At 33.2% G+C, this 21,388-nt stretch overlaps 1 protein-coding gene across 1 annotated transcript in view; it reads left to right on the top strand.

The window, feature by feature from the left end:
* The window catches only part of LOC134690259 (ankyrin repeat, SAM and basic leucine zipper domain-containing protein 1-like), a 44,669-nt gene extending 23,557 nt beyond the window's left edge, over positions 1-21,112 (top strand). Inside the window, exons 5-9 of the mRNA XM_063550236.1 lie at positions 2,334-2,405; positions 5,738-5,789; positions 15,782-16,033; positions 19,531-19,971; positions 21,063-21,112. Of these exons, the coding sequence (XP_063406306.1) occupies positions 2,334-2,405; positions 5,738-5,789; positions 15,782-16,033; positions 19,531-19,971; positions 21,063-21,112 (867 nt within the window). The remainder of the gene's footprint in view (positions 1-2,333; positions 2,406-5,737; positions 5,790-15,781; positions 16,034-19,530; positions 19,972-21,062) is intronic.
* The last annotated feature ends 276 nt before the right edge of the window (positions 21,113-21,388 follow it).

The raw sequence follows: 21,388 nt of genomic DNA, 5'->3' as shown, positions 1-21,388 counted from the left end.
GTTAAATGTGTTACCTTCGTTAAATAAAGAATTCTATTATTTATTATTATTATTATGTGGTATACATATATAGGAGGGTGTGGACTGGGGACACAGATATAGGAGGGTGTGGATGAGTTATACATATATAGGAGGATGTGTATGGGATATACATATATAGGAGGGTGTGGATTGGGTATACAGATATAGGACGGTGTGGATTGGGTATACAGGTATAGAAGGGTGTGTATTGGGTACATAGATATAGGAGGTTGTGGATGAGTTATACATATATAGGAGGGTGTGGAGGGGTATACAGATATAGGAGGGTATGGATGGGTTGTACATATATAGGAGGATGTGTATGGGGTATACATATAAGGGGAGGGTGTGGATAGGGTATACAGATATAGGAGGGTGTGAATAGGGTACACAGATATAGGAGGTTGTGGATGGGGTATACAGATGTAGGAGGGTGTGGATGGGGTATACAGATATGGGAGGGTGTGGATGGACTATACAGATATAGGCGGGTGTGTATGGACTATACAGATAGAGAAGGGTGTGAATGGGGTTTACAGATATAGGAGGGTAAGGATGTGGTATACAGATATAAGAGGGTGTGGATGGATATACAGATATAGGAGGGTGTGGATAGGGTATACAGACATAGGAGAGTTTGGATAGGGTATACAGACAGGAGGGTGTGGATAGGGTATACAGATATAGGAGGGTGTGTATGGACTATACAGATATAGAAGGGTGTGGATGGGGTTTACAGATATAGGAGGGTAAGGATGGGGTATACAGATATAGGAGGTGTGGATGGATATACAGATATAGAAGGGTGTGTATGGGCTATATAGATATAGGAGGGTGTGTATATAGATGATAATTAAGGCAATGTATGAAAAGACAACTGTTTAGCCATTATATTCATATACCACAAATGTATTTCCACCCACGGAGTTGTCACATGATATGACGTCAAAAAATACAAAAGTACGGATGTTACGTTCCAGCGACAATATCAACAGTGGATGGGCTATTCAAATATAGGAGACTTTGGATAGGGTATAAAGACATAGGAGGGTGTTGAGGGGTTTTACAGATATAGGAGGGTAGGGAAGGGGTATACAGATATAGGAGGGTAGGGAAGGGGTAAACAGATATAGGAGGGTGGGGAGCGGGTATACATATATAGGAGGGTGTGAGTGGGATATACAGATGTTAGAGGTTGTGGGTGGGGAATACAGGTAGAGGAGGATGTGGATGGGGTATACAAGTATGGGAGGATGTGGATTGGGTATACAAATATAGAAGGTTGTGGATGGGTACACTAATGCAGGAGGGTGTGAATGGGTTGATACAGATATAGGAGGATGTAGAGGGTTTATCAAGATATAGGCAAATAGTTAATGACTAGAGAATAATTGGATACAATAATATAAAGAATAGAGAATAGTATAAGAATATAAAGAACTGTCAATATTCATGATACATTTGTAATGTGTCCAAAAAATGTAAATCCCCCCATATCCCACACCCTGAACGAAAATGATATGGTTAGCATATGTAAAGATAAAATAAAACACCACCCAACTACTAATTGTAAGATATATGTTAAAAAAGTCTTCTTTGTAATAAAAAAGATGAAAGCAATATACGATGTTACGTTCCAGCGACAATATCAACAGTGGATGGGCTATTCAAATATAGGAGACTTTGGATAGGGTATAAAGACATAGGAGGGTGTTGAGGGGTTTTACAGATATAGGAGGGTAGGGAAGGGGTATACAGATATAGGAGGGTAGGGAAGGGGTAAACAGATATAGGAGGGTGGGGAGCGGGTATACATATATAGGAGGGTGTGAGTGGGATATACAGATGTTAGAGGTTGTGGGTGGGGAATACAGGTAGAGGAGGATGTGGATGGGGTATACAAGTATGGGAGGATGTGGATTGGGTATACAAATATAGAAGGTTGTGGATGGGTACACTAATGCAGGAGGGTGTGAATGGGTTGATACAGATATAGGAGGATGTAGAGGGTTTATCAAGATATAGGCAAATAGTTAATGACTAGAGAATAATTGGATACAATAATATAAAGAATAGAGAATAGTATAAGAATATAAAGAACTGTCAATATTCATGATACATTTGTAATGTGTCCAAAAAATGTAAATCCCCCCATATCCCACACCCTGAACGAAAATGATATGGTTAGCATATGTAAAGATAAAATAAAACACCACCCAACTACTAATTGTAAGATATATGTTAAAAAAGTCTTCTTTGTAATAAAAAAGATGAAAGCAATATAAATATGTATCTGGTTACATGTATTTCAGGGTAAGACTCCATACGACATAGCAGCAGAAGGGATGAACGATCAGTATAAAGAAGTGATGAAATACTTACAGGTACAAATATAGTGTTGAATTACAAACGCTTCAAGTAGAAAATAAGTTACAAAATATAAAGAAATATAAAACCAAGAAAATTAATGCTGCTAAACCAAGATTCTTCAGGAGAAAATTCTTTAAACAATTAAACATAAATCTTAAAAAAAAAATCAAATTGTAATGCAATTATTTGTTAACACAATTTTGATTGGACAACATCATATATTTGGGGACTTTAACTAGCCAAGCCATCATTTTAGCTCACTTGGCGTCCGTTGTCCGTCATCTGTCGTCGTCTGTCGTCCGTAAACTTTTACAAAAATCTTCTCCTCTGAAACTACTGGGCCAATTTAACCAAACTTGGCCATAATCATCATTGGGGTATCTAGTTTAAAAATTGTGTCTGGTGACCCGGCATACAAACCAAGATGGCCGCCACAGCTAAAAATAGAACAAAGGGGTAAAATACAGTTTTTGGCTTATAACTCAAAAACCAAAGCATTTAGAGCTAACCTGACAGGGGTAAAATTGATTATCAGGTCAAGATCTATCTGCCCTGAAATTTTCAGATGAATTGGACAACCCGTTTTTGGGTTGCTGCCCCCCAATTGGTAATTTGTAAAGAAATTTAGCCATTTTCGGTTATTATCTTGAATACTATTATAGATAGAGATAAATTGTAAACAGCAATAATGTTCAGCAAATTAAGATCTACAAATAAGTCAACATTACCAAAATGGCCAGTTGACCCCTTAAGGAGTTATTGCCCTTTATAGTCATTTTTTAACAATTTTCATTAATTTGGTAAATTTTGGTAAGTTTTTACAAAGTGTTTTCCTCTGTCATTAAAGGACCAAGTTCATTACAGATAGAGAAAATTGTAAGTAACAAGAATGATTATAAGTAAAGTATGATCTACAAACACATTACAATCACCAAAACACAATTTTTTTATGAATCCATCTGTCATTGTCTGTTTCCTTTGTTTAATATGCACATAAACCAAGGTGAGCGACACAGGCTCTTGAGAGCCTCTAGTTTGTTTGAATTGTTTTATATTTGTCGTTTTGGGGCCTTTAATAGCTTTGCTTATTGTTGAAGGCTGTACGGTGACCTACATTTGTTAATTTCTGTGTCATTTGGTCTCTTATGTGGAGTTGTCTCTGTCTTGAAATAGAAGTTCCTTCATTATATAAGTTCCAAATGGAAAAAGTATTCTGGAATATTATTTCCAGGGGAAAAAATATTACAGTATATGTTCCTAAAGAAATAAATGATATAGAATTTTTTTTCCCAACAGGAACAGATATTATGACATTGTTTATAACAAAGTTTTCTAGTGGAACATTGGTTAAGCGGAACAAATATCTCATTGGCAATCATACCACATCATCTTTTTTATATTTTAAGATTTTGATTTAATATTTGGTATATAGTTTTACCATGACAAAATTACAGATCTATCTGATGATTTTTTAAAGAGTTATCGTCCTTTGACCTAGGAAATTCAGGCAAGTAATCAGTTTTCCACACATTTTTTTTTCATGCTTTAAGATTATGATTTGATAATTGGTATATAGTTTGACCATGACAGGTTACAGATCAAGTTCAGATTTTATTCCGGACTGATGATTTTGTTCTGAGTTTTTGTCCTTGGACTTGAAAAATTCATGCAATTTCAAATAATCAATTTTTCAAAAAGGCTTTTTTTTATTATGCTTGAAGATATTGATTTGATATTTGGTACATAGTGTTACCTTGACAAGTTATAGTTCAAGATCAAATTTTATTTTGGTTCTGATAATCAGTTTGTAGAGTTATTGTTCTTGGCATTCACACAGGTACTCAGTTTACCACATCGTATTCCGTCATAGTTGAAGATATTGATGTAATATTTGTTATATAGTTAACAACATGACAATTAATAGATCAAATTATAATTTTGTTTCGATAAAATGAATTTTTAACAGGTGGGGGGAGGGGGGCTGTATTGCAATGCAATAGTCTTCAAATGCTTGTTTTCTTTTTTTGTTTCTTTTAAAAAAAAAATACAAACTTTATGAGATATGTAAAAACTGTTTAAAGCAGAAGAGTTCAATATAACATGATCTAAAAATGTCAGCCTGACCAATGACAATGGACCATAGGAGTTATTGACCTTAAATGACATTTTTTACAAATTTTAATGCTTTTCCAATATCTGTGAAAGTTTTCTTAACCACAGTCAATCAATCAAGTTATGAATCCAATTTAGTTTTGAAAAAAATGCCAAGGTGAGTAATACAAGTTAAATTGTGCCTCTTGTTTATTTTCATTTCAGTTTTTTATCTTTAAAACTTTAACACTTGGTCAAAATGATCAGTAAGACAGGTCTTTCCTGCATAATTTGTAATTGTTGTTTGAACAAAAATACCTGCAAGGGAATTTTACAAATTCAAAAACAACCTGTTCCCTTTAAACTTTATAATATATCTCTCGTTTATCTTGCAAAATAGGAAAATGTTCAATTTATTTCATGTAATGTGGAGCATTTGTATTATATATTATAAACCGGATTTTTGTGACTTAACCAGATTTCTGTGACAAAAATGTCGGTTATTGATTTGGGGATGTACAGGGGGCGGTCGGGTGGGCGGCAACCAAATATTGTCCGTGCATTGACTCATGAACAGTTCAACCAAAGCCTTTCAAATTTTAATATGTTGTTACTGATGACAAAATGGAGGTCAAGTTCAATAATGACGATTTTGACTTTTACCGTTCAGGAGTTAGGGTTCTTGAAAGATTAAAAAAATGGCGTTTCCAGTCGTGTCCATGCATTTACTCATGAACTGTTCAACCTAAGCTTTTCAAAATGTAGTATCTTGTTACTGGTGACAAATTGGAGGTCAAGTTCAATAATAACGATTTTGACTTTTACGGTTCAGGAAATTGGTTCTTGAATGATCGAAAAATGGCGTTTCCATTCATGTTGTTGCATTTAATCATGAACCATTCTTCTCATATATGTTATGATGGTATGATACTAAACCCCTAACAGGAAGGATTGTGCCTGATGTTCATATGATGAAATCAAAATCTTTCAGTCAGTTTAATTGAAGTCTGGAGCTGGCATGTCAGTTAACTGCTAGTAGTCTGTTTAGTCCTATAACATATGACCTCAGGGGCATTATTTACTTTTTATTCTATTTGCTGTTCTGATAATATTTTTTTTACTATCAATGTGCCATCCTCGCATTAAAAAAAAATAAAAAAATGAAAATATCAGTATAAAAACGTTAAAAATTGAATAAGAATGCGAAGTCATATGTTATAGGACTAATTTACAGTGTATTTTCCTCATTTTTCAGACTGTCATGTCAGAGAAATCTTCAGGTGTAACTGCTGGACAAGGGATAGAAGGTAATCTTTATTGACTTTTATTTCATTAGTTTTAACACATTTTCATGATTACCCCCACTCTAGGAATTGCAGAATGACAACATGTTAACTGTACGACTTTATCCAATTGATGAGATAAATCATTATAATACCAAGATACTAACAAACTATGAAGCTATAGTTTCAGCAGCTTTCTTATATATATATAAAGTAGCAAGTTAAAGTACCATCAAACTATATGGTCATATATAGTACATGCTTATTTGTACTCTTCAATAGTAAGGAATATTCTACTTTGTTAGAATTATTTCAACAAGAAAAGTATTCATTGTAAAGATGACAGGCTAACATGAGAGTTGTTAGAAACCATATATTTTGTCTGACCTGGGACAAAAGTCATTGAAAGCGAGACAAAGGAATAACAATTCAATCATGTAATTGATCTGTGATTCAGATAAAGTTTGCTTTGTCAAGTCAGTATCTCTGCATTTTTTGCTCTGGTACTATTAAACAGTAGGTCAACTATATTTCATGTATAGAATAATTGTAAAGGAGCCTGATGTTTGTTTGTGGTTCATGAGTGTTTCTCGTTTCTCGTTTCTCGTTTTTGTTTAACATGAATTATCATTGATATGGTTATATTTATAAATTGACTGTTTACAAAAACTTGTAATTTTTTAAATACTAAGGCTTTTCTACCTAAGGCATATATTAACTAAGCTGTATTTGGCAAAACTTTTAGGAATTTTGGTCCTGAATGCTCTCAATTTCGTACTTTTTTTTGGCATTTTTAACTTTTTTGGATTCGAGCCTCACTGATGAGTCTTTTTTAGACGAAACGCGCGTCTGGCTTATTTACAAAATTTAGTCCTGGTATCTATGATGAGTTTATTTATTATATATTCTCTACTTGACGAAGTCAAAAAGTGAGACATAAATATGCTGTTTCCGGCGTCGGCAATGGCAGCGGCGTCAACAATTGTATAAGTTTGTGATTAGGTCTTATTTATGCTGTACCACTTGTAGTAGGTCAATGGTATTTGGCATGCAGTTGTATTTGCATTGGAACATCTTATTTCCACAGAGATTATTTGACCCTGCCACCTCAATCATGGTCTATTGACGTTGAAACTTTTGCTTAGTTTACATGTATTAGTTTGCGATTAGGTCAGTTTATTGGTAACCACTATTGGTAGGTCAATGATATTTGGTATGCAGTTGTTAAAACATCGGCAAATTTTATTTTCATGAAGATTATTTGGCCCCGCCCCCTCAGTTATGGTCTATTGACTTGAAACTTTTGCTTAGTTTACAGGTATTAGTTTGTTATTAGGTCAGTTCAAGGGGAACCATTAGTGGTAGACCAATGTTAATTGGTATGCAGTTTTATAAGGAGTAGCACATCTCATTTCCGTGGAGAATATTTGGCCCTGCTCTTCAGTCATGGTATCTTGACCTTAATGCTTTTGCTTAGTTCACGTGTGTTAGTTTGTGATTAGATCAGTTTAAGATGAACTGCTATTGTTAAGTCAATGATATGCATAAGTATTGGCATTTGCAAGCCTCATTTCCTTGGAGATTATATAGTATCACCCCCTAATCATGGTTCATTGACTTGTTCGTGTTTAGGTTTGTTTAAAGGGAACAACTTATGATAAGTCTATGGTATAGAGCCTTGGTGTATTGGTTAGTGCACCAGACTACTAACACAAAGGTTCCTGGATCTATCCCCGTTTTGGGGAGAAAATTTCAGGAACTGAATTTTCAACTGTTCTTTCACACCATTTGCGAGTATGGTCTTAAGAAACGATGATAGCCTGTCATAAGGGGAACATAAGTGACTGACCCGTGTGAAGAGACAGCCATATCTCTTGCATGTAAAGACACCCTTGTAGATTTCGAAAAAAGAGCAGTCTAATGCCGCTACATGGTAGCACTCGCACCTGCAAAGTGGAAAGGGATTAATATAAGTTGCAATATTTCCAATCCACTATGAATAAATATGTTTAAACTAATTAAGTCAATGGTATGCAGTTGTATAAGCAATGGCACATCTCATTCCCATGGAAATTGGTTAGCCATGTACCGTCAGTCATGGTTCATTGAATTTGAATACTGCATAACTAACTTAAGTATTGTTTTTTTTAATTTCAACAAATTTCCATTATCAAAATTACAAAAAGGCGAGACATTTCTCTGTGTTAACAGTTTATTTATAGAATTAAACCGTTGGTTTTCCCGTTTGAATGGTTTAACACTAGTCTTTTTTGAGACCCTTTATAGCTTGCTGTTCAATGTGAGCCAAGGCTCTGTGTTGAAGACCGTACTTTGACCTATAATGGTTTTTCTTTTAGAATTGTAACTTGGATGGATAGTTGTCTCTTTGGCATCATACCATATCTTATATCTATATATAAAAAAGAAGATGTGGTATGATTGCCAATGAGACAACTTCCCACAAAAAGACCAAAATGACACAAACATTAACAACTATAGGTCACAGTATGGCCTTCAACAATGAGCAAAGCCCATACCGCATAGTCTATGTCTGTTTTGCAGTTTTCATCTGACCTTGATATAAGAATAAGGAGATGTGGTTTGATTGTTAATGAGACAAATATCCACCAAAGTTAAAATAGAGTGGATCTAAGCAATTATAGGCACCGTACCGCTTTCAGCAGTGAGAATAGTAGGCCCTTACATGAAATTTATGAAACAATTCAATTGAGAAAACTAACAACCTAATTTTATTGTTCATAGGTCAATTTTAAGTCTTTGTATTTTCTGTATCGCTGTGTTCCTGCAAGCAACAGGTCAACTATATTGTGTGTATGGGATTATTGTAAGGTTTAAAAGTCGGTCTGGCAGGTTTTATCTGACTTTGACCTCATTTTCATGGTCTATTAGTTAATAATATGTTTTGATAGTTAAGTCCCTTTCTTAGATACAATAAGCAATAGTTTAACTATATTTGGTGTATGAATATATGATAGGAAATAGCTTAACATAAACTTTTTGCTCATTAGGCGGTCAATTGTCCTTGGCTGGATTTTGACAATTCAACTGGTTTATCTCACAAACAGAAAAGAGAAAGTGCCCTAGTTTTTTGGACAAAAACTGAAAACTTGACCCCTTAAAAAATCATGAAGCTACCTCCCAGCATCTATCGTCATCCTGCCAAAAACAGCGTGTTCTTAAACAGCAATTGCAACCAGAACAAAGTGACAATAAAGACAGAAAACATTGATGACTTAAATGATATATTCTTCTTCAAGTTTGCTCTTTGGTCACTATAATCCAAATAATTATGATGTCTTGAAATGTTATTTTGATATTTTGCTTAAACGTCTCATGATATTTGGACTTAGGTGGGTCAAATGCCTTCGTTTGCAATTTTGTAAATGGGCTACATTTTATTCCGTTTTGAAATGCATTTACATGATTTTATATCCATAAATGGCAGTTAACATTTTACGAACCAAGAAAAAAATTGGACAACTAGTTTTCTATCTCCATGCTCTCGTACAAGTAATGTATCATGGTCACTTGCCTAGCTAAAAGGCAAGTTGTTAAAAATGTCAATTTCGAACTTTCTCATGGTCTATCAACTTTGAACGTTAACTTAGTATAAATCTTAAAATTTAGATGATTAGATCAATTTAAGGCGGACCAACAATGTTTGATATGCAGGTGTATTAGAATAAGCACATCTCATATTCCTGGAGATCATTTAATTGGCCTTTGTTCCCACAGTCATGGTCTGTTAACTTTGAAAAGTATGCGTATATTTTACATGTTAAACTTTGTGATTAGGTCAGTTTAAGATGAACCACAAATAAGTCAAAAATATTTGCAGCTTCCTTTACAATTTTATAAATTTTAATTTTTATGTTTTCAAGTTTTGGGGTTTTATTCTTAACAAAGGGGTGATTTCCCAGTATTTGGAAAATAACTCTAAAATGCTTTCAGTAATTCTCATTAAACTTTGATGTATATTTATATCTATTTCTAATATCTAATTTCTAATATGACATTGAGAAGTAATTGAACTTTATTCTCTGAAAATGCGACGGGCACATCATGCGCTAATAGCACACCTGTTTATTGCCTTTTATCATGAAAAACATGATATTTAGAGAGAGACCTTTTTCTGTAATGCCTCATTATGAAAGACAAATAAACTGTAAATCACAAAAATGATCAGCAAGGCAAGATCTACCAAAATAAACACTCTAAATCACAAAAATGATCAGCAAGGCAAGTTCTAGACAAATAAACACTCTTAATCACAAAAATGATCAGCAAGGCAAGATTTAGACAAATAAACACTCTAAATCACAAAAATGATCAGCAAGGCAAGTTCTAGACAAATAAACACTCTAAATCACAAAAATGATCAGCAAGGCAAGATCTATACAAAGAAACACTCTTAATCACATAAATGATCAGCAAGGCAAGATCTAGACAAATAAACACTCTAAATCACAAAAATGATTAGCAAGGCAAGATCTAGACAAATAAACACTCTAAATCACAAAAATGATCAGCAAGGCAAGTTCTAGACAAATAAACACTCTTAATCACAAAAATGATCAGCAAGGCAAGATCTAGACAAATAAACACTCTAAATCACAAAAATGATCAGCAAGGCAAGTTCTAGACAAACAAACACTCTTAATCACAAAAATGATCAGCAAGGCAAGATCTAGACAAACAAACACTCTAAATCACAAAAATGATCAGCAAGGCAAGTTCTAGACAATAAACACTCTAAATCACAAAAATTATCAGTAAGGCAAGTTCTAGACAAATAAACACTCTAAATCACAAAAATGATCAGCAAGGCAAGTTCTAGACAAATAAACACTCTTAATCACAAAAATGATCAGCAAGGCAAGTTGTAGACAAATAAACACTCTAAATCACAAAAATGATCAGCCATGCAAGTTCTAGACAAATAAACACTCTAAATCACAAAAATGATCATCAAGGCAAGATCTATTAATAAGTCCAATAACCTAACAGTCTAAAAGATCAGAAATACAAGATCAGAAATACAAGATCAACAAAATAGAGATTTTTGGTTAGGTCTATTCTTGTCTTCAATGTTGGAGAGTGTCCTTTGTTTAATATGCGCATAGACCACGGTGAGTGACACAGTCTCTTGAGAGCATCTAGTTTAGTTATCCTCTTCTCTAGTTCAAACTCCTGGACACCATTTTATTATCTTTCATTATTTGGGTATCTATCTAGTAAAGATATATGTCTGATGACCCAGCTTGCCAACCAAGTTGCGCCTGACATGGCTACAAAAGAACATTATTTGGAAAACTGCTTTTAAAATAGAAAATCGACTTTGGCTCAAATCAATGCAAATGTTCAAAATATTATGCCTTCCACTGTTTTCTGCTTTTTGGTCGGATTGTAATCTCTATGACACATTATCAATTTGAATTCTCAATTGTATCTATCTATTGTTTATAACTGTCGACTGCTTATATAAGTTATTACCCTTAAAATATAAATTTTACCATTTTTTACCAGTTTTGCCAGTTTACATGATTAACTTAAAACTATAGGTTGCACTTTGTAAATACAGCTGTTTCTCAAAACACACCTCTTTTGGGGAGATCTTGAATATTCATAACAAATTAATTTGTTTACATACTGGTTCCCAGTTATGATATCTGTGTTCCATCTCACACAGACATAACTTGGGAATGTAACCAGTAAATAAACACGTGCTTATTGTTTACATTGAAATCTGTGGTAATAGAATTAACGGTACAAATTTTCTTGCATTTCGACAATACATGTCTCTTCAGTGATGCTCGTGGCCAAATTAACCTTTCATTCGAGGTAGGGGTAGTTAAGAAAATGAGTGTTAGTTTAAACTAGTTTAAAGTTCAGGGCATATAAACGTTGAAAATATGCCGCACAGCCCTATATTTTGACCTTTGGAAAAATTTGTGGTGCATATGAACTTTCAAAACATCATAGTAAACGTGGTACAGTTTTAGCCGTAGAAGGAGTTCCTATGGGACACTGCATTGTCAATATTTACAGAAATACAACCTATATCACTGTATATAGGGTGGAAAAGGGGAACATTCAGAATTTAACAGAATTTGCTTTATTTCACAGATTTTAAAGAATTAACTCAAATATGAAGTTTTATAAATATTTAATGAAGATTGATAGAATCCTGGGCCTTACATATGATGACTCAGCATAAATTCACCGTTTACAGTATGCACAGTTTACGTAAAGTCCTCGAAACAAACTTAATTCATAATATTTGAATATTTGTAAGTTAAATTGTTAAGAAGTGCTTATATTTACTCTTCGCAGTCATCTTAACTAATAGATCCTTCCTGAATATTATTTATGTGTCCTTTTGAGAAACCAAAAGTAAGCCACAACACCTAAATCTGCTTTTTTCGTCACCACAGCATGATAAATACAAGCTAGAAAAACAAAAATATCTCAAGAAAACTTACAATAGTGTGTTCTATCTTGAAGATGTACTAAATATTCCAAATTGCTAGAAACAGCAGAATGATTTAGGAAATTTGAGGCTCCAGGGGCAAAAAACATAGAAAATTGCCTACCCCCATGGGTCATAAAACAAAGAATTTAACTTGTAAAAGCTATGATTTTATGATTTTAAAGTTCTTGATATAGAAACCAATAACTATGCTTGGAAGTTATGCAAAACATCAGATGTTAGCAGTCATCTGTACAACATTTTAAGTGAAATTATATCTCAGACTGGTATCTGTATACATACAACTGTTGCAAATATGGCTTTGTTTGAACACTTCTAGTATATATTTTAGCTAAATTGTGTCGTATATATAGTTAAGGATGATACTGTTGTGACAAGAATTCTAAATTGACCATTTGAGGCAGAAAATGTGATCTTTAATTGACAAATATATAGGCATACAGTAAGATGTGGACTGGAGAAAGAGGCTGGATTGGATACTTAATATAATCTTGAATGTTGTAATGATTGACTGCTAAACATTACATTTATAGTATTCTGATATACTTTCAGTATGTTATCAAAACAGTTTTAAACAGGTTCTAGGCATTTTTATCAGAAAATATGCAAATAGGGTAAGCTGGCAATAATTAAAGTCTTGTTTTCAAATTCTTTAAAAAATATTGAAACAGGGGAGGGGTATAAAATGTATAGTTAAGTTTTTGAGTATACACAGTGATTTCTTTAAGACTATAATTCTGATAAATGAGTATTAATGTGAGAAAAACTGATTTTAGAGAGTTTTATATTTAAATAAATGTCTGTATAGGTTGCACTTTGTAAATACAGCTGTTTCTCAAAACATGCCTTTTTTTGGAGAGACCTTCAATATTCAAAGAACATTGATTTTGTTTACATACTGGTTCCCAGTTATGATATCTGTGTTCCATCTCACAGAGACATAACTTGTGAATGTTACCAGTAAATAAAAACGTGCATATTGTTTACATTGAAATCTGTGGTAACCTTTCATTCGAGGTAGGGGTAGTTCAGAAAATGACTGTTAGTTTATACTCTGAGAAGTTCAGGGCATATTAACGTTGAAAATATGCCCCACAGACCTAGATTTTGACCTTTGGAAAAAATTGTGGTGCATATGAACTTTCAATTCTAGGATGAGATTTTTTCAAAACTTCATAGTAAAAGTGTTACAGTTTTAGCCGTAAAAGGAGTTCCTATGGGACACTGCATTGTCAATATTTACAGAAATGCAACCTATAATAGATAGAAAGAAACCTAAAACAGCAACATGATCAGTATTACTAAAACAGCAACATGATCAGTAATACTAAAACAGCAACATGATCAGTAATAACAAAAACAGCAACATGATCAGTAATACTAAAACAGCAACATGATCAGTAATACTAAAACAGCAACATGATCAGTAATACTAAAACAGCAACATGATCAGTAATACTAAAACAGCAACATGATCAGTAATACTAAAACAGCAACATGATCAGTAATACTAAAACAGCAACATGATCAGTAATACAAGTTATACAAATAATTAAACAGTGTTGATATCTTAGTGAACTCCTTATTAGAGTCAGCGTAATTAAGTGTAATGACCATTTTTAGCATTTTCAGGTTTTGCTTCGACATATCCTAAAAGATAAAATACAAAATTCCTAGCAAGACAAGATCTACAAATATGTCAACATGACCAAAATTGTTTACGACTATTTATTGAAGTAATTGCCCTTTAATGATAATTTGTTTGCACATTGTTTTGGTCTGTATTTCTGAAAACTGTAATAAAACATACACTTTCGACCAGCAAGTCAAAATCCTCAAATAAGCTGGAATGGCCCTTCTATCGACTTGTTAATCAAGTTAGTATCCCTTGTGTAATGATTTCTTTAAACATAATTTTGTCCATTATCTTAGAAATTCTAAATTAAAAAAAAAAAGAAAAAAAGTTCAGCAGGATAAGATCCACACATTTGTCAACATGATTTGAATTATATTCTAACTATATCATAGAGATATTCATCATTAAAGACGATGTTCAATAAACACTGGCCATTGTTGAAGACCATGCCAGGTGGGGGATTCTAGTAAGGCATTTGGCAAAGCAATATGTATGATCCTAATATCAACATTTGCAAAGCACAGCAGCTTGTACAAGTTTTTTGCCATACATGATAGAATGTATTCCCAGCATATTTAGAAGTTGTTTGCTGCTATTGTGAAATTAAATGAGATAGAAATAAAACCTATTAGCCAGTTTCGAAGTAGTTGCCCATAAATAAACTCATCATATATACCAGGACTAAAATTTTACACTTATGTGAGACGCCCGTCTCGTTTACAAAAGACTCATAATTGATGTTCAAATAAAAAAATATTTATATCCAAATAACACACGAAGTTGAAGAAGATTGAGGACCAAATATTCCTAAACGTTTTGCCAAATACAGCTAAGGTAATCTATTCCTGATGTAGATAAGCCTTAGTTTTTAAAAAATTCTAAGTGTTGTTAACAGTTAAAATATCCGGTCATCCCAATGTATACAAGTTCACTATAGCGTGGTGAAAAAAAATTGCTTTTTGAAAATGCTAGATTTACTGGAGTTTTTTCTTCTCACAGACACAGATAAATAGATAATGTGTTGAACTTTTATTCCATCTTTCTATCAGAGGAAAAAGTTGATAGAAGATCAATGGGTAAAATATTGACGAAGGGTATTCATTGGGGAAATATATACCATGATATTTTTTGTGCTGTATGTGGCATGCTGTTGTATGTTTTGATTTAAAAAGTAGAGGACCTTAGGATAAATTTTTTAAAACTATGAAGTTATTAAATGTATTCAAAGTATTAAACTTTAAGAGAACTTATTGTGCGAAAAGGGATTCTTTACTACAAGGATCTGCATCACAAGTTTTTTTTTTGGGGTATGGTAATTTACAGGAAAATGAATCTCACTTCGTACCTCGAAAATTTAACCACACACGTGAAAATGTCTCGGCTTCAAAACAAGCCATCATACTTATCCAAGTTTACGATATGGATTGAGCCTCAGAAGAAAAAGTTAATATTACCGCCTATGGAAAATCTTTTGCGCATATTGACCAATTTGATGTTTTCATTATTCTGTTTTATGATTTCACCAATTTCGATATGAATATGAAGGGCAAATCTTGCACTACTAGTATAGCTGTTTATTTTGTTATAGTGTGTGTGTCGTAATCCCATTAAGTGTTTATCATGTCCATATGTTTGCTCATTCGTATGTGTATAAAATATTAAATAAGATATTAAATTTTTGAATGTCACATTGCTGTTGTCTGCCAATTAAAACTTCAGATTCTAAATAAACATTTAAAAATTAAATACAGTAAATGCATGAAATACAGGCACACCAAAGAATTGTTATATGTGTATACTTAATTGGATCAAGTAAAGCTGTGATATTCTTCTTTATAAAAAAATCTTCATGAACAAAAATCATTGCAGGTGATATGGTTCCAACTGAAATCAAATTAATGGCCGACAAAAGATCAATTGATATGTACCTCAAACTACTTCAGTCAGGCTATGAATTAAAGAGAGATATACGTTTAGTAGTTGTTGGGAAAAAAGGTGCTGGAAAGACAACATTGATAAGGAGATTATTTGGTGAAGACATAACAGATGTTACCAGTACAAATGGAATAGAAATTCATAAAATTAAATGCAAAGATGATGGCATATGGAACAAACAAGAAGGTATGGTATTGCTAATTAAAAAAATGATGTGTCCTTATCTGGTACACTTATCATAATGGTCTGATGGTATAGTCTTTCATATATCTGTTGGTATCAAGTTCTGTAATGTATTGTTTTGAGGTGAATCATCGGTACATATTTCCTCGGAAAGAATGTTCTTATACTTTACCATAATGAAGATTTTACTATGGTTTTTCTAAATGATGATAAAAAGAATTGACCACCGGGGCACTAAATGTGAGCTGATGTCATCACTTAAAGTCCGTCTGTCGTTATCTTACGTCATCTTAAACTATTTCAAAAATCTTCTCCTTTGAAACTACTGGACCAAATAGCTTCAAACTTAAACTGAATTTTCTTTAGGGTATCTAGTTTATAAAGTATATCCCAAATGGAAATTCATGCTCACATGCTAAAAGGGAAAATATGACAGATATAAAATATTTAAATGGCATTTTTGAACCACTCATTAATATATGTTGAAAAACAAAAATAATCATTGGACAAAGATTTAAGCAAAAAATAGCAGGTGAGCGATTCAGGCTCTTTGGAGTTTCTTGTATTATGAAAAATGTCGCTAAAACGAAATCTATGAGGTAGAGTTATGAAAAAAAACCATAAGAAGATATGTTTTTTTTACTTAAGGAGTTATCTTCCCTTCAATGGACTTAGAGTATGCCCGGTAAGACACCTGATTGGCCACAAAATATAGGTTTTTTACAAAGATGTTAAATTGATTATATTTAATTATCTATTTTAAAAATGTTTTAGAAAGTAACACATTTTTGTAACATAAATATGGACTTATATAATTGACATGCATTAGGAACTATACCCTTACTGAAAAAATCAGCCTCGTGCAAATATTTGCTGCAAGTCTGCTGCAAACTTGCTGCAGACTTGCAGCAAACACAGAGTCCATTTTTGTGGCGTGTTTGCTGCAAATACGCTGCAGGTCTGCTGCAAACAATTTACCATGCAATATGTGTTTGCTGCAGACCTGCTGCAGACATTTATATGCAAATGAGTGTTTGCTGCAGACCTGCTGCAAACATATTGATGCAAATTAATCTTTCTCCGTCGTGTTTGCTGCAGACCTGCTGCAAACGTTTATATGCAAATGAGTGTTTGCCGCAGACCTGCTGCAAACATATTTATGCAAATTAATCTTTCTCCTGCGTGCTTGCTGCAGATCGACCTGCGGCAAACCTTTTTATTCAAATCAATCTGTTATACAGTTAACCAATGTCATGTTGTGTACACATCATTTTATCTATATTACACAGCAAATTCTAAAAAAGTTATGTTACATCCATTCATAAAATATTTTAATTACTTTATCATTTGAAAAACTATCATAGCATAGGTTAATACCTTTTAACATGTTTTATAAGTTAAATTAATTCCAAGTACGTTCTCAAATGAATTACATGCATGAACCTACAGTTAAAAAGATTTATTTGAAATTTACTTTGCGCATGTATATAATTATATCCAGCTATAGTTAAACTAAAATTGTCACAAAATTCAACTAGACTTACATGTATTTTGTAAATTATAATCTCTAAGCATATGATGGAGTACTGTATATTGCATGGTTACATATTTGAAAATGTATTTTTATAACTTTTATGCAGATATCTGTGGACGGAAGGAATTTTATAAGTTTACATTCTACGATGAATATGTACTTACAAATAATGCCTTTAAAAACTCATCTGTTAATTGCCAAACTATAATGCCTCCCTGAACACGAATATATATCATGACACAAATATCACCAACATTTTCAAATTTCAAATCTTTATCTTCAAGGAAGTTACCAATAGGCATGCTCAGTCGTTTTATGTAGTTTCTTGCAATGCTCTTGCAAACATATAAAATTTTCAAAGATTCCTGCAATCTAGCTGCGAACATCCCTTATAGTCTAGTTTCTCATGCAATCTTACTGCAAACATATTTGTTTCTGCAAACTTGCCGCAAGCTTGCAGCAAAAAGCTGCAATGTTTGCAGGAGGTTTGCAGCTAGCTGCAAACATCTGCAAACATTATTCAAAGGGTTCCTGCAAGCTTTTTGTTTGCAGCAGACCTGCAGCAAGTTTGCAGCAGATCTGCTGCAAACATTTCAGTTCTGTAAGGGATAGCTGCTGAAAAAATCTTTATTTGAACATTTTTGCTAACTTTTAGTCGTTTTTAGCCGCATTTGTAAAATTGAGTGTTTGTTCTTGATATTTATTTATATATTGTATTCTATGATTCATAATATTTATAAATGTTGAGAGTAAACACAAACGCGGCCACTATCATTTAAGACAATAAAAAAACATATGACAAGTGACATTAAAAGGTATATTTGAAAGCTTTAATGACCAATTTAGTCCATTCTTTTACAAATGTTTTACAATAACCAATGATGATTTCTATAAGTATGCATTATTAACTAAATTTACTCTATGGTCCAGCAACTTTAAAATAAATATCAATGTTGCTGTTATTCAGGTTTGTTTTTGTAGAATACATTTCTTTAATTTAAAATTTGTTAGTACTGTTAGTAAAAATATAATTCATGTTTTGACTATTGATATTTTAATCTTTTTATGGAGAATGAAAGAGGTGCGAAGTTTAAATTACTTTTTAGCTCACCTGGCTCAAAGGGCCAAGTGAGCTTTTCCCATCACTTTGCATCCGTCATCCGTTGTCTGTCGTCTGTCGTCCGGCATCGTTAACTTTTACAAAAATCTTCTGCTCTGATACTTGTGGGCCAAATTAAACCAAACTTGGCCACAATCATCATTTGGGTATCTAGTTTAGAAAATGTTTCCGATGACCCGCCCATCCAACTTGAATGGCCGCCACGGCTTAAAGTTGAACATAGGGTTAAATGTAGATTTTGGCTTATAACTCTGTAACCAAAGCATTAAGAGCAAATCTGTCATGGTCAAGATCTGTCTGCTCTCAAATTTTCATACAAGTTGGGCAACCCTTTGTTGGGTTGCTACCCCAGAAATAGCAATTGACCCCCTAAGGAGTTATTGTCCTTTATAGTAAATTTTTAACAATTTTCATAAAATTTGTAAATTTTTACTAACATTTTCCACTGAAACTACTGGGTCAATCATTATAGATAGAGATAATTGTAAGCAGCAAGATTTTCAGTAAAGTAAGATCTACAAACACGTCACCATCACCAAAACACAATTTTGTCATGAATCCATCTATGTTCTTTATGGAATATTCACATAGACCAAGGTGAGCGACACAGGCTCTTCAGAGCCTCTAGTTATGTTCTCTAAAACCATTTAGTATTCTATGTCGTTTTTTCTCTACAGTTGTTTTTCCTTTGGCTGTTGTCCTTTTGTTTTTTTAAGTACGAAGTTGGTATCTTTCTCCATGTGTTATGCTTTTTTGATACTTTTATCTTAAGAGTTTTCTCATATCTTTGTAGTATTTTACACAAAATATTAGACAAAAATTAATATTATTATTTTTTAATCATAGAAAACTATGAAGATACTCAAACTCAAGCAAGACTTTTAAAACAGTATGTAGGAAAACTTCAGGACAAAAGACCAATTCAAAAACCAATAGAATCCCACAGAGACTTTAAAGACAACACATCAGTAACATCTTTCGATGAATCAAAGAAATCAGAGACTGCATCCAAGCTAATAATAAAGCCTCCAGAAGCAGCTGAACCTCAATCAGAACCTCAAGTAACTCCCCAGCAGCCCTCTGAACAAGCAACAAGGGGTTTCGAAACTATGCTAACCGCTAAATCTAAAGTTGATGTAAATGACAAAGAGGAATATGCCACATTTATGCTATGGGATTTTGCGGGAGATGAAGAATTTTACCACACTCATCAAACCTTTCTGTCCCAAGATGCAATGTACCTTGTTGTTACAAAACTCAATGAAGCTGATGATCATAATGCACAAGGTACTATTTTTATTTATAAACGAGTATGTTAAACAATTATACTTTTTTTGAAGTTTGTTCTCAAACAGACTGAATATATAATCCTTTCACTTGTAATTTTAGATTTTGTTGATTGTAATCTAACATCTGCAAAATTGATTTTATGTATTTTAAGCTTTTATAATGTTTCAAATTGGTTGATTGTAGTACATATATACAGTCCGCCAAAAGTTAAGCACCACCTAAATATAATTTTTTAACTATTGCAAACACAAATTTATATTTGGTGTTAAGAATTGCCTATAATATACACTAAGAAAATTCATTACAACCAAGAAAATTAAACTCCGATAAACACGCCAAGCAACTTTTTATTAAAGGTCATCTGCACGTTTTCGAATACACTGTTTTGCTGCCTCTAAATCATCTTCTTACTGTCTCGCGTAAAGGTGAAATTTGACCTTCACCAAATCACTGTGACATATGGCAAGGAGTACATTATCTGTGTTTGATCATTGACAAACAATTGACATGTCAAATGCTGTTGCACTAGAAGCATAGGTAACCATTTCGATGTTAATCACACCATCATTGTCAGATTTTTACAACGTCATTTTGACACCGGAACTGTAAATGTTAATGTAAACAAAACCTTCGTAGGAGCAAAACATCATTTCCCTAACAACTGCATACGTTGCCAGTGATGTTACAGTATGGGGTTTCTTCTCATACTATTGTAACGTGGGTATGTATATTCTGAAGAGTAGCATGAACAGACAGACATACATTGATTTTGGTGCTTAGAAACATTGCAGTCCCTCATTTTGATAAACCTCCATTTGCGTCAAGACCCTTGTACATATATGACAATACTAGACCACACAGGGAAGGATTGTAACCGAGTACACAGAGCCAGAAGCCCATGACACTACTAAAAAGTATCTTTTGGCCTTCCATGTCTCCAGATATAAACCCTATCAAACATGTCTGCGAAGCTATCGGCAGAAATCTCAATTGCAGAGATCCACCTTTGCAAAATCTTAGCAATAAATCTTAGCGATTTAAGAGGGGCAATTACTGTTACTGAATTTATTTAATTTGCTCAACTAAAGTCCAGAAGGCTTGTGCAGAGTATGAGAAGCCGAGTTCTATAGAGAGATGATTACACATCATATGGACTCAAACGTTGACATTAATTTCCTGAATATATCAAAGATTATTTGTAGACTTTTATTGAAATTGGGTGATAAATTGTTGCAAAAAAAATAAATCACAGTGAAACTTAAATTCCATTTCTGATTTGTGTAATTTTCAATATTTCTATGAACACAAAAATCAATGCACAGAACCTGCATTAGTGACCAAACTTAAGTTTATGGATTGTTTATAATATATGTAAACAATACTGCTACATGAATATTTTCTATTTTTCGAGGAT

The sequence above is a fragment of the Mytilus trossulus genome, chromosome 11, assembly GCF_036588685.1.
Source record: "Mytilus trossulus isolate FHL-02 chromosome 11, PNRI_Mtr1.1.1.hap1, whole genome shotgun sequence".
Lineage (NCBI taxonomy): Eukaryota > Metazoa > Mollusca > Bivalvia > Mytilida > Mytilidae > Mytilus > Mytilus trossulus.
This window is presented reverse-complemented; position numbering and strand designations above follow the sequence as displayed.